Source organism: Lepus europaeus, chromosome 10, assembly GCF_033115175.1.
Source record: "Lepus europaeus isolate LE1 chromosome 10, mLepTim1.pri, whole genome shotgun sequence".
NCBI lineage: Eukaryota > Metazoa > Chordata > Mammalia > Lagomorpha > Leporidae > Lepus > Lepus europaeus.
In genome coordinates this window covers 101,398,762-101,412,312 of record NC_084836.1, presented here as the reverse complement: position 1 = coordinate 101,412,312, position 13,551 = coordinate 101,398,762, and the positions used below count along the sequence as shown (strand labels likewise).

General features: G+C 58.9%; 1 protein-coding gene across 1 annotated transcript; it reads left to right on the top strand.

The window, feature by feature from the left end:
- The first annotated feature begins 4,097 nt into the window (after positions 1-4,097).
- On the top strand, positions 4,098-12,533 carry E2F1 (E2F transcription factor 1). Its single transcript, XM_062204045.1, has 7 exons — positions 4,098-4,358; positions 7,739-7,829; positions 8,182-8,401; positions 9,998-10,150; positions 10,767-10,881; positions 10,957-11,179; positions 11,270-12,533. The coding sequence occupies exons 1-7, from the start codon at positions 4,113-4,115 to the stop codon at positions 11,515-11,517; spliced, it is 1,296 nt and encodes a 431-aa protein (XP_062060029.1). The 5' UTR covers positions 4,098-4,112; the 3' UTR covers positions 11,518-12,533.
- The last annotated feature ends 1,018 nt before the right edge of the window (positions 12,534-13,551 follow it).

The following is a 13,551-nucleotide window of genomic DNA, read 5'->3' as shown; positions in this document are numbered from 1 at the left end:
CAGGGTTGGGGTCTGCCTGACCCCCAAAGACTCACCACTATGGTGGACTGCCTCCTGATGGGTGAGAGGCCTGTTGAGACACAGAGAGACCTGGCACAGCGACAGAACATCTCCAGGGACAGTAAACCGTCAGTCATTGTAGCGTCGAGGGCTCATTCAAGAGGAATGAGGAGTTGCAGATGCAAAACTCCCCACCTCCCTCTGCCAGCGCTGAACAATGGATGTCTCTGTGCCCCTTAATAAAATCAAGCCAGCACAAAATAATTTCTCTCAATTATGCATTTCTTATAATGAAGAGATACGCATGTTTGGAGATTTGTTTTCGAAGCTAAGAGTGTATGGTTAGGGGAGATGCTGTATGTGGAATAAATGGCTTTCAGTGACTTGTATCACTTCTCAGACTTTTTTTTATTGATTTTAAATTATTTATTTGACAGGTAGAGTTACAGACAGTGAGAGAGAGTGAGAGAAAGGTCTTCCTTCCGTTGGTTCACTCCCCAAATGGCCGCCACGGCTGGCGCTGTGCTGATCCGAAGCCAGGAGCCAGGTGCTTCTCCTGGTCTCCCGTGGGAGTGCAGGGGCCCAAGCACTTGGGCCATCCTCCACTGTCCTCCCGGGCCACAGCAGAGAGCTGGACTGGAAGAGGAGCAACTGGGACTAGAACCCAGCGCCCATATGGGAGGGCCGCAGGTGGAGGATTAACCAAGTGAGCCACGGCGCCGGCCCCACTTGTCAGATTTCTTAACAAGCATATTGTGTAGGTATATAGACATCATTCTTTACTTTCCCACTGGGCTGTGAGCTGCAAGTGTCAGAGATGGGTCCGTTTTGCTTATAACTGTCTCCCCTGCACCCAGCACAAAGTCAGACACATCCTAGGTGCTCAATAAATATCTGGATTGAAGGAGTGAGTCTCAGAGAAGCAAATCACCGTGCCAGGATTCCTGTGTACCCATGTGACTTAGAAGCCTGTGTTCCACTGTGCTGCCTCTTGGAAAGAACCAGGGAAAGGCTGTTTCCAGGCAGGGGATCATGGGCCCAGGAGCTTCCAGTCCCTTGCACTCCCAGAGTAAGGGGTTGGCGGAAGTGCTGACAACTGTAAACACCTGTCACTAAGCCGAAATCCATCATCAGACCTTTTGGAAGCCGCACTCTATCGTCACAACAGCCCTGAGCCCGGCTCTTGGGTGACAAGCATGGAGGGCAGGCCCCGGGTTCTGCAGTGGAGCAGGCTGAGTGTCCATCCCGGTTCTGCTGTGTGACCTTGAGTCCTGAGCGCCCCTCTCTGAGTCTCCCTCTTCCTGTATCATGTGGATAAACAAGCTTCACTCACAGGATTATCAGGTTGAAAGGAGAGGGTGGAAGTGGCTGCCTGATGGCTGGGAGTGTTTCGGAAGCCTGTCAGCCTAAGGAGGACTGTTGACATTGAGAACAGCCTTATCGGGATCTGCCAGGCTCAGGGCTGAGGGACCCCATCCATCAGGCTTGTCTGCTTTTAAGTGGGTATTAATAGATCCAGAAAGCTCTTATCTCCTCCTTGGCTTCATGCTGGGAATTACGGGCTTCACTCCTTTTTGCTGCAGTAGGACACAAGGGATTGTGGGAAGGAAGGCATTTATTTCTCCCTCAGGTGTGTAGTTGACTATTTTGGGGAAGGCAGGCACTTGGAAAACCATTGGCCTTGGCCTTACCAAGCCTTTTCATCTAATTGGTAAGATCTTGATTTCCTCATCCTAAAATAAGAGGAAAAATAGCTCTTCCCTCTCCAGCAATTAGCATGCTGCTTATATGTAGCAGGTACTCAGTAAGTATTTGTTGAACGACTATTGGGTATGAGAGGGTTTTACAGAAGGGTTATGACTGGGGCAGGCATGGCGGCACCGCAGTGTAAGCCACATTTTGGGACGCCCGCATCCCACACTGGAGTGCTTGGTTGGAGAATCAGCCACTCTGCTTCCAATGCAGCTTCTTGCCCATGCATCTGGAAGGCAGCGGGTGCTGGCTCAAGCACTTGACTCCTTCCACTCATGAGGGACACCTGGGTGGAGCTCCTGACGCCTGGGTTCAGCCTGGTCCAGCCCTGGCTGTTGCAAGCATTTGGCGGGTGAAGCAGTGGATGGAAGATCTCTTACTCAAATAAAATTAATCTTTTAAAAAAAGAGTCTTGATTATTGGGACCCTTTGGGAAGGTGTGGAGCAAGGAAACTCTCCACCGGAAGTGGGAATGTGCCAGCTGCCTGTGTTGTCCGTACCTGGCTTGGCGATTTCAAGTGAGATCTAGCCCTGAGCTTCTGCATGGGGAGCCTGGGGATGGCAGCAAAGGGGACCGGCAGATGCCACAGCCAGGAGTCCAGCGGAGGCCAGTCTATCGCTGGCTGGCTTTGCCACCACCTCCCCCTGAATGTGCCTCATTTGCCCATCTGTGGTCTCTTCAAGTATGGACACATTCCAGGATCTGGAATAGTAGTTTCACCAACTGCTTATCGGAGGGAGGGAGAAATGCCTGCCGCTTTCCCAAACACCACTTTATTGCAAAACATGTGCAAACCCCTACTCCCTCCAGCCATGGCATCCCTGGAAGGGGCCAGGGCAGGGCCTGCGTGCCCAGTTCCCAGATGAAGAAACCAAGGCCCAGAAGTATCCCCGGGACCTGTGCTTTGAGGCGGCACCACACACTTTGGTTAAACCAAGCTGTTCTCACCTGTGAGCACACACGAGCGCCCCTGGCTTGAGGGTGTGTGTTGGGGTGGGGGAGGGCACTCGGTAAAATAGACCCCTGGCTATTCAGAGACTCTAAACTGGCAGGGCCAGGGAGGCCCAGGTGCCTCTGAAGCCAAGGGCATAAGGTCGAATCGGTAGCCCTGGTAGCCCCTGTCCTTTCAGAACCTCTCCCAGTGCCGGCTCGCGGACCAGACCGTGCTGGGAGTAGCGACCACTGCAGCTCCCAGACGGGGAGGGGAGGCGACTGGAGGAACAGAGGCCGCAGCCGGCAGTGGAAGAAGTCAGTAACTGACTCCGGAGGGCTCCCTGGAAGAAGCGGTATTTGACTCTTGTTTGTGTCCTAGCTACTTTTTGCTTGTGCGCCACGCTCACCAGGCAGCAGGCGAACTCGACAGTTAGGACGTGTTTCACATCTCTGTCCCCAGCGCCGACACAAGGCCACATCGGCCGACCTGAGCAATGGCAAGTGCTGATGGAGGTGTCTCAGGGCCTCGGGACTAGAGGTTTTCCCACGCCCGCAGCCTCGCCTCCTCCCTTTGTGAGGTCTCTCACGGTCGAAACCTCCTAGTGCTATAAACAGCTGCTGCCTCTCTGTCCGCCGCCGCCCCTTCTCCCTCGGCCCCAGTCAGGGCCGCCGCTGAGGAGGGGACCACAGAGGCGGCCTCGCGAAGGTTCGCCGCGCGGCGACGGCACTGAGGCCGCCCGCACTTCCTGGGAGCCCCCTCGGCTGGAGCTCGGCCAGGGGCTTGAGGCAATGGCCTAGGTGGGGGCCCCCGAGGGTAGGAGATGGGGCGGCATCTCTGGAGGGCGCAGACAGGCGGCGACGGCGGTGTCTGCAGATCTGGGCTGAGCGTGGAGGGGCCCTGGGTGGAGGGTCTGGGGGCGGGTCACCAGGGATGTGCTGACAGGAACACGCGCAGGACCGAGGCCCCGGCCTAAGCCTCAGGAAAGAGGAATCAGCAGAACGGGGTGTGTCAGGGCGGGGCGGGGTCCCAGTGCCCACGCCTCCCGCACGGCCGCCCGTGCTGGGGGTGGGGAGTGCGAGCTCGCTGGGCACCGCCCCGACAAAGCCTGCGCGAGCCTCGCCCTGCGATTGGCCGCGCCACTCCGCGCCGCCGCCCCGTCCCGCCCTCCGCCGCCGGCCGTGCTCGATGCAGCCAATGGGCGCCGCCGCCGCCGCTTCCGTCACAGCGCGGACAGCCAATGGTGGCGGCTCTCGGCGGCTCGTGGCTCTTTCGCGGCAAAAAGGATTTGGCGCGTAAAAGTGGCCGGGACTTTGCAGGCAGCGGCGGCCGGGGGCGGAGCGGGATCAAGCCCTCGCCGGGGCCTGTCGCCATGGGCCCGCGCCGCCGCCGCCGCCTGCCACCTGGGCCACGCGGGCCGTGAGCGCCATGGCCGTGGCCCCCGCGGGCGGCCCGTGCGCGCCGGCGCTGGAGGCCCTGCTCGGGGCCGGCGCGCTGCGGCTGCTGGACTCCTCGCAGATCGTCATCATCTCCGCGGCGCAGGACGCCAGCGCCCCGCCGGCCCCCGCCGGCCCCGCCGCGGCCTCTCACGACCCCGACCTGCTGCTCTTCGCCACGCCGCAGGCGCCCCGACCCACACCCAGCGCGCCGCGTCCGGCGCTCGGCCGCCCGCCGGTACGGACTCCGGAGACGCCGGGCCGAAAGCCTGCCTGACGGCCCCGCGCGCACCCGGGCGGGTGCGGTGTTTGGCTCGCAGGCGGCGGGGGCGGGGGAGGGGTGGACTGAGGCGCCCGGGCTGGGCGGTCCAGAGCCTGGGTTGGGCCTCCGGGCCCCGCCCCGGGGTGCGTGGTGACCTCGGGCGGGTCCCTGTTGGCTCCTCAGGGCTGTGGGCCTGAGCGATAATAGCCCACGTGTATTCAGTTGGCGCTTACTGCGTGCCAGCCTGTGGCAGATTTCTCGCCAGCTAAATAAAACTCACAACCCCGCTGTGAGCTCGGTGTTGTCACCATGGCTGTCTGGGGGAGCCCGGAGAGGGAAAGTGACTCGCCCCTGGTCACAGGGCTGCAGGTGGTCAGGCTGGGGTTTGAGGCCTGCGGGCTTGAGACCAGAATTAGGGGCGGGGCGGTGGGCAAGGCTGCCTGGGGAGGCGAGGCGGGCTGGGGACACTCCTGGGGCTTGACCCTTGGAGGGGGCAGCATGGAGGAGACCCTCCTTCCGGCCCCGTGCTTGACCGCCAGGTGCAGTCTGGCCCTGCAGGCCTCTGGGGACAGGCTCCCGGCTGGGAGGCCTTCTCCGCAGGGGCGGGGTGGCCGGGCCAGCTGCTGATCCCCTCCATCTGCTACCCTCCACCCTGGTTGCCATGGAGCCTCATTAATCAGGCAGGCAGACCCCGAGCCTCTGTGGAAGGGCTGGGTGGGCTGGGCCTCTGGGAGCTGGCTGCCAGGAGAAAGGACGCCAGCCAGGGAGGTCCCTTGGAAAGTCCTCCCTGATGAGCGAGCAGCACGAAGCTGGGGACTGGTTCTTGTTGGGGGGCCCAGAGAGGCGGCTGAGTTCTGGTGGGAGAAGGGAGTGGAGGTCTGGAGCCCGGACCTGTGGGCCGCGGGACAGGGTGTGGGGACCAGTTTGACGGGCACAGGGTGTGGGTGAAGGTGGGGCGGGCGGGCAGGCAGGCAGGGGCTGGCTGGGCTGGATGGGGTCTCAGCAGGGGGCTTGGAGCAGTGGGGGGGCGAGGACTAGGAGTTCGAAGCTGCTTAACTGCTGATGGAAGTGTGGGTGGCAGCTGGTCCCCGAGGCGTCCTGCGAGGGCCCCTCAACCCCATTGGCACTGTGCCCAGTGCTGCCTTCCTTCCGGAATCACCAAGATGCTAATAATAATAACAATAGTGGCCGGCATTGTTTTGAATGCCAGGCTCTGTGCCAAGCACTTTACCCAATTAACTCATTTAACCCTGTCAGCAGCCTTCCCTGTCACAGGTAGGGAGGCTGAGGCCTCAAGGTGCTAGGACCTTCCCCACTCCACTTGGTGAGTGGCGGGGCCAGTTCACGTCTCTGGGCAGTGGATCTAGCCATGCTGATGGAGGGTGAAGAAAGCCCTGGAAGGTCTTGGGGACCCTCCTCCTGAGAGCAGGGGGGTGTCGTCCCAGGGGTGGGTCACCTGGCCTGTCTCCTGTCCCCCAGGGGCCAGCTTGGAAGCTGGGCAGGTGTCAAGTGCTTAGCAGGCCCAGTACTGAAGAGACCTGACAGCCTGTGGGTGCTGTGCTGGGGGAGCTGAGTTCCAGGTGAGGGCTCTGGGCTCTGGGCTCAGAGGGGAGGCTTGGCATAGGGAAAAACGCTCTCCACTCTGTCCCCAGGGCGTCAGGAGCCCGAGCGTGCTATTCATCCACGGTTGAGTTAGTAAGTGCCCAGGAGGTGCCGGCATGGGCCAGTATGGAGCCTCTGCCCACCCAGGCCTTAGTGCCAGGAGGTATTTTTGGGTGTGGGTGTGTGGGGAAGGGGACTGGCTCAGAAAGGCCCAGCATTGTCCTCCACTTACTGTACTGATATTTTTGGGGGAATTGTCCTTGAAATAAGCTACAGGCTTTGCTTCCATACCAGTGACCATTCACTGAGCACCTGCTGTATACAAGTTCAGCTGTTCCCCTTGGCCCTGCCCCTCTACCCATACCCCATTGTCAGTGGCCATTGAAAAGCCCACGTTTTCCACTTTAATACATATTTGTCACAGAAAATGGCCAGCCTGTGAGGAGGTTCAGAGGTTCATTCAGCAGCCACTTGGTGAAGCCCAATGCCCACCAGAGGTGGAAGCAGCAGGTGTGGGGGCAGGGGCAACAGATGTGTCACGAACGAGGCTCCACAGAAGGTCGTGTGGAGAGGGTTTGCCAGATGAGCATCAGGAGAGGTGTTTTTTTTTTTTTTTTTTTTTTTAAGATTTATTTTAGTTCTTTGAAAGTTACAGAGAGAGAAAGAGCGGTCTTCCATCCGCTGGTTCACTCTCCAGATGACTGCAATGGCCAGAGCTGAGCTGCTTCTGGGTCTCCCAAGCAGATACAGGGTTCCCAAAGACTTGGGCCATCTTTTGCTGCTTTCCCAGGCCTGGTAGAGAGCTGGATTGGAAGTGGAGCAGCTGGGTCTCGAACTGGCGCCCCTATGGGATGCTGGTGCTGCAGGCCAGGGCTTTAACGCACTGTGTCACAGCGCTGGCCCCAGGCGAAGCTCTTGAGCAGGGCAGTGACGTGATAGGACATGATGGCAGGTGGAGGAAGGGCACCAGTGTGAGTGTGGACGTGAACCAGCCAGGGAGTGGCTGTGGTGTGCATTCTGAGCACCTGGATGTGAGGAAGGAAGCAGGCAGGGACTGAGGTCCCAGGTCAGAGGCTCGTGGAGAGCGAGGTCTGGTCTTGGTCAGGGTGCATTTGAGCTGTCTGTGGCACAGTGGGGACAGTCATCACCCTTGAGCATCTGTACTGAGCCAGAGGGCATGGAGGTTCAGAGCCGAAGTCCCAGCTCTGCCACTTCCTAGCTGGATGACCTTGGACATCCTTGAGCTTCAGTTGTCTTGTCTGTCAAATGGGGCTTTTGTACTGCTGGTCCGCAGGCTGGACAGGGCTAGTGTACGCCACGTGCTTGTGAGCGCCAGCTGCTGCGCGGCTCTGAGTCCTCAGAGGCCTGAGACAGGTGGTTTACCCGGGGGACTGCGCTCAGTGACTTACAGCGAGGAACGTGCATCACACGGCTCCTGTGGGTCAGGAGTGCAGCACGCGTAGCCGGACACTTCTGCCTCAGGGTCTCGAGGTTGCAGCCGAAATGTGGGCCCTGGCTGTAAAACGGTGGAGCTGGGACTTGAACTCTGGTCTTCTGCCTTTTTGTGTCTGTCTTGTGGCAGGATTGTAATCCCCCCGCCCCCCCCCCCCCCCCCCCAGCCTGTGTTCCCTGGGATCTCCTGTACTCACAGTTAGGCATCTAGGTAAAGCCAAGACAGGGGCACCAAGCTCCCAGCCAGGTCTCCTTGGCCTCACTCCTGGTTACTGGGCATCCTCCCATTGTTTTTGCTGCAGGTGAAGCGGAGACTGGACCTGGAAACTGACCATCAATACCTGGCTGAAAGCAGTGTGCCCGTCCGGGGCAGAGGCCGCCACCCGGGGAAAGGTACCCGTGGAGCTTGGGGTTGGCAGGCCCTCTGACCAGGCCCAGGGCGAGGGTGTAGACAAACTCTGTGGCAGACTGAAGGCTGGCTGGTCAGGTCTGGGTCAGAGCCAGGCCTAGGGGGTCTGCCTGGCATGGCTTCCTCAGACTCTGGGGGCTGGGGAGTTCCCTGGCTGGAAAAGGAATGTGGTGGTTGGCAGGCAGCAGCCACTGGGCCTCCCTGCCTGGCCTGGCTGAGGGGGAGGAACCATCTGCAGGCCCCCACCCCCATTCCTGCTGCTTTGCATTGCCAGGGAGGCAAGCCTAGCTGGGGGGTGGGTAGTGGGTGCTGAGGGCTCTTGCCTGGTTCCCCCAGGTGTGAAATCCCCTGGGGAGAAGTCACGCTACGAGACCTCACTGAACCTGACCACCAAACGCTTCCTGGAGCTGCTGAGCCGCTCCGCTGATGGTGTTGTTGACCTGAACTGGGCAGCCGAGGTGCTGAAGGTGCAGAAACGGCGCATCTATGACATCACCAACGTCCTTGAGGGCATCCAGCTCATTGCCAAGAAGTCCAAGAACCACATCCAGTGGCTGTAGGTACCAGTCTAGGGGGGGACAGCGGACATACCTGCCCGTGTCAACCCAGAGGAGCTGGTAGCAGCTCCCACTGTGGCTCTCTGCACCCTCCTCTCACAGTGCGGGGAGCGCTCAGAGAGCAGCGGTGGCTTCCCCAAGATGGCAGATGCTGGAAAGCACACGGATCCTCCATAGCCAGCGCAGTGCAGCTCTGTGTGCTGTTCACCCAAGTCGTCTCCATCCGGATCAGGGTGAAGAGCATGTCCAAGTCCCAGAAAGATCCCCGGTGCCCCTTCCAGTCTTTGCCCCCTCCTCCTACCGCCAGGTCACCAGTGTTTGGCTTTGGTTGCCATGGGTGAGGTGTTTTGTACCCTTGCTCTTTTTATTTTTTTTAAAGGTTTGTTTGAAAGAGAACATGTGCTTCCATCTGCTAGTTCACTCTCCAGATGGCTTTGGCCAGGGCTGGGCCAGGCCAAAGCTGGGAGCCAGGATATTTGGGTCTCCTGCATGGCTGGCAGGGGCCCAAATACTTGGGCCATCTTCCACCACTTTTCCCAGTCTGTTAGGGAGCTGGATTTGAAGTGGAGCACCCAGGGCACAATGGGGTGCTGGCGTTGCAGGTGGAGGCTCTACCACTGTGCCACAGTGCTGTCCCCTAGGTTTATTTTATTTGAAAAGCAGAGTGACAGAGATGGAAGAGACAGAGACCTTCCATTCACTGGTTCACTCCCCACCTGACCACAACAGCCAGGGCTGGGCCAGGCTGAAGCCAGGAGCGTGGAATCCTGTCTGGGTCTCCCATGTGGGTGGTAGGGGCCCAAACACTTGGATCATCTGCTGCTTTTCCAGTTAAATTGGCAGAGAGCTGAATTGGAAGTGGAGCAGCCAGGACTCGAACAGGTGTTTGTGTGGGATGCAGGTGCTGTAGGTGGTGGCTTAACCCACTGTGCCACAATGCCAGCCCTGCTCTTGCTAATTTTTTTTTTTTTAAAGATTTTATTTATTTGAAAGAGTTATGCAGAGAGAGAGGTCTTCCATCTGCTGGTTCACTCCCCAGTTGGCCACAATGGCCAGAGCTGCACCAATCTGAAGCCAGGAGCTTCTGGGTCTCCCACGTGGGTGCAGGGGCCCAAGGACTTGGGCCATCTTCCACTGCTTTTCCAGGCCATAGCAGAGAGCTGGATCAGAAGTGGAGCAGCCAGGACTCGAACCGGCCCCTCTTGCTCGTTCCTATTTTTTTATTTCCCCCAGGCGTCCTGCTAGCCTCTCTCTGACACATCTGCCTTTTCAGCCTGTGGCAGGTCATCCTATTTCACAGCATTGTTCCCTTCTCATTGACTGTGAGTCAAAAGTGCTTTGTGTGTGTCTGATGCATTCTTGTCCTTATACAACCTTGTCATGTTCCGTAGTGGGTCCATCTGCTTATCCAGCCCCCGAGGAGGCACCTATGTGCGTTTGCAGACATCGAGGCCAGGCTTTAAACCCATACAGGCTGATTTGGAGGCCCCCTGAGGAGCCAGACCCAGAGAGGGGCAAGGGCTTGGCTGGGTCTCAGAACAGGCAGTAGCAGACTCAGTCCAAGAGCTGTTAACCCTTGCTGGTCCTCCCCACAGAGGCAGCCACACCACAGTGGGCATCGGCGGACGGCTTGAAGGGCTAACGCAGGACCTCCGGCAGCTGGAGGAGAGTGAGCAGCAGCTGGACCACCTGATGCACCTCTGTACCACACAGCTGCGGCTGCTTTCTGAGGACTCTGACAGCCAGCGATATCCTTGGCTGAGGCTGTGGGCTCCCCGACAAGTAGAGGCCACCCTGGACCCTGGGAGAGCACCTGGGTTGTGGGTGCAGGTCCTGGCTCAGCACATACTGTGTCACTAGGCCTAACCTTTCAGCGCTTAGCTTCATCTATAAAGGACGTAATGTCCAACTCTGAAATCAGATCATGAAAGGCAGGCAAGTGTTAACAGTAACACCGTTGTGGCTTCAAAGGTACAGGCAATTTATTTTTCATTTTTGTAAGGAATTTCCTTAAAATAGGACTAACATTGTGCTTCTAAGTTTTGACTCCAGAATCATGGTTCAAATAAGTTGCCAGCACTGGGCCTGGGGTTGCACTGAGCGTTTTCCTAGGAGTGATTGGTGCAGGCAGCCGCCATCATCCCCTTGGGATTGGAGGAGCTGAATGGTCCCATTGTATGGGAGTGGCAGCTGAGGCTTGGGGTAGGGAAGGGAGATCTTGAAGGTACCACGTGCCAGGCCCTAGGTAGGGGGTTGAGCAGTGAGAGGACAGCAGAGAACAGGCAGCCACAGCCTTGCCCATGAGCTGTCTGGGTGAGTGGCCCCCAGAGGCAGAGGCCGTGTGTAGTCCTTGACTCCTCCAACCCTGGCCTACGTGACCTGCCAAGACCTTCGGAGCATTGTGGATCCTGCAGAGCAGATGGTCATGGTGATCAAGGCTCCTCCTGAGACCCAGCTCCAAGCTGTGGACTCTGCAGAGGTGAGACCAGGACAGGCTGGGCTGGGCTGGTGATCGCCCGGGCCTCTGTTTACCCCGCCTGCCACCTCTACCCAGACCTTTCAGATCTCCCTTAAGAGCAAACAAGGCCCCATCGATGTTTTCCTGTGCCCTGAGGAGAGCGTGGGCGGGATCAGTCCTGGGAAGACCCCGACCCAGGGCTTGGCATCTGGGGAGGAAGACAGGACAGCTGACTCTGACACCTTGGTTCCACCTTCGTCATCTCCTCCCTCACCCCCTGCTATGGATCCCAGCCAGTCCCTTCTCAGCCTGGAGCAAGGTAGATGAAGGGTGCGGGGCAGGGTGAGGTGGGGCAGAGCTCCCTCGTGAGCGTGCGGACAGCCCCTGTGATGTTCCCCTGTCTTCCCAGAACCGCTGCTATCCCGGATGGGTGGCCTCCGAGCCCCCGTGGACGAGGACCGCCTGTCCCCACTGGTGGCAGCCGACTCGCTCCTGGAGCACGTGCGGGAGGACTTCTCCAGCCTCCTCCCCGAGGAGTTCATCAGTCTTTCCCCTCCCCAGGAGACCCTCGACTACCACTTCGGCCTCGAGGAGGGGGAGGGCATTAGAGACCTCTTTGACTGTGACTTTGGGGATCTCGCCCCGCTGGATTTCTGAGGAGGCTTCGGGGGGGAGGTGTCTCCTGAGATGCCCCCCTGGCTGTCTCTGCAGCCCCGGAGCCGCTTGCCTCTGGCCGTCCTCCCAGCCTGATTGGAAATGTTTAATTTATTCCCCTCTCCTATCTCCAGTGGCTTCTCGCTCTGGGATCTGGCTGTCGCCAGGAAGGGGGGATTCTGTTTGCAGTGTGTGTGTGCTTATCCCTAACACCCCCCACGCGTGTACCTGGGGTGCATGTGGTGTGAGCGTGCCTGTGTGCGTGGACCGGGGAATGAAGGTGAACACATCTGTGCGTGCACTGCAGACGCACCCCAGTGTGTCCACGTGTGTGGCGTGCGTCCGTGTGTGCGCGTGAGGGGGCTCGAACTGCACTTTCGGTCTCCTTGCTCCAGGGGCCCCACGAGGCCCAGGGCAGCCCCCTGCCCCCAGCATCCTGTGTGCTGAGTGGGCCAGGTGGGAGCCCTTGGCTGTGAGGGTACAGGACAGTGAGCACTTCTGTCTTAAGGGTTTCCTGACCGAAGCTTTAATGGAGCGTTATTTATTTATCAAGGCCTCCTGGGTAGCCTGGGAATGAGCAAAGGGTAGGAGGGAGGAAGGCCTGCAGAGCTGACTCCCTGTCCCTGAGCAGAGACGGGGCTCTGAGCTGTTCTCACCCCGCCCGGAAGGAGCTGAGGCCTGAGCGATTTATTTATTGGGAAAAGGAGGGAGGGAGACAGACTGACTGACAGCCAGCCAGCCAGCCAGCCGTGAGTGATGGAGGGGGTGGTTCCTCCCCAGAGAGTCACTGCAGGTCCCCAGCCGTCCCCCAGGTTGGCCGTGCGCAGGGAGAGGGGAGTGAGGGATCTTCACTGAGGGTGGGCAGGAGGGGTGAGTGAGGGGCCTCTTGGGCCCAGACTGCATGGGCCCCTCGTGTGGTCAGCTGACTGCTCCATCCCACCCTCCATCTGCACTTTGACTTGTTTCCTAACAGCTCTGTTCTCTCCTGCTTTGGTTTTAATAAATATTTTGATGATGTTTGGGCTGGGTCTGGGGACTCTGTACTGGGAGCAAGTCGGGCTGGGAAATGTCGTTCCCCACGTCCCTTCCTCGCCCTGCCCCAGTCAGTCTCGTTTGAGCCTCATGGCTCCAAGAAACGTGGGCATCTTCTTCCTAGCCTAAAAATGGGTCCAGTAGAGAATTTTGTCCGGAGAAGTGACAAATGCTACAGAGGCACCGCAGGGGGTAAGTGGACTCACCTCCTTCCCCTGCCCCCAGGCAACTCACCAGCTGGCCGCGTTCATTCTGGGTAGTTGTGGGCCTTGTAAACATGCAGCAAATACATTTCTTTTAATTAATTTATTTGAAAGAGTTAGAGGTCTTCCATCCGCTGGTTCACTCCTCCAAATGGCCACAACAGCCAGGGCCGGGCCAGGCCAGGAGCCAGGAGCTGCTTCCAGGTCTTCCATGCGGGTGCAGGGGCCCAACGACTTGGGCCATCTTCTGCTTTCCCATTAGCAGGGAGCTGGACTGGAAGTGGGGTAGCTGGTACTTGAACCCGTGCCCTGTGGGATGGGGGTGCTGCAGTGCCAGCCCCAGTAGAGCTTTGTGTCAGGTGCTTTCCCATATGTGAATGACTTCCCTTGTGGGTCTCAGAGGCTGATGAAGATTTGCACAAATGAGATCTGGGAGAGCTCCCTGGAAGGGGTGGTGCTGGAATTGAGAACTGTAGGATGAGTGGGAGCTAATCCGAGTCACTCCAAGCAAAGGCCCTGGGGCGGGAGGGGCAGGGCACAGAGGGCTGGGAGCCTGGTGTGGCAGGGATCCTGAAACAAGGGATGGAGTGGCACAGGAGAGGGAAGTGGAGTGCTGTGCTTCTCTTTGGGGGGGGGGGGGGGCGCAAGGAGCTACTAGGCCCTCCGGGTCCCGTGCAGTTGAACGCCCCGTCTGACTGCTGGGCGGAGATAGGAGGTGAATGCGAGGGTGGGGTCGGGATGTCCGAGGCCTGGGCCAGGTGGCGGCCAGTGGACCAGCTTTCTCTGAGCCAGTCCCCACAGG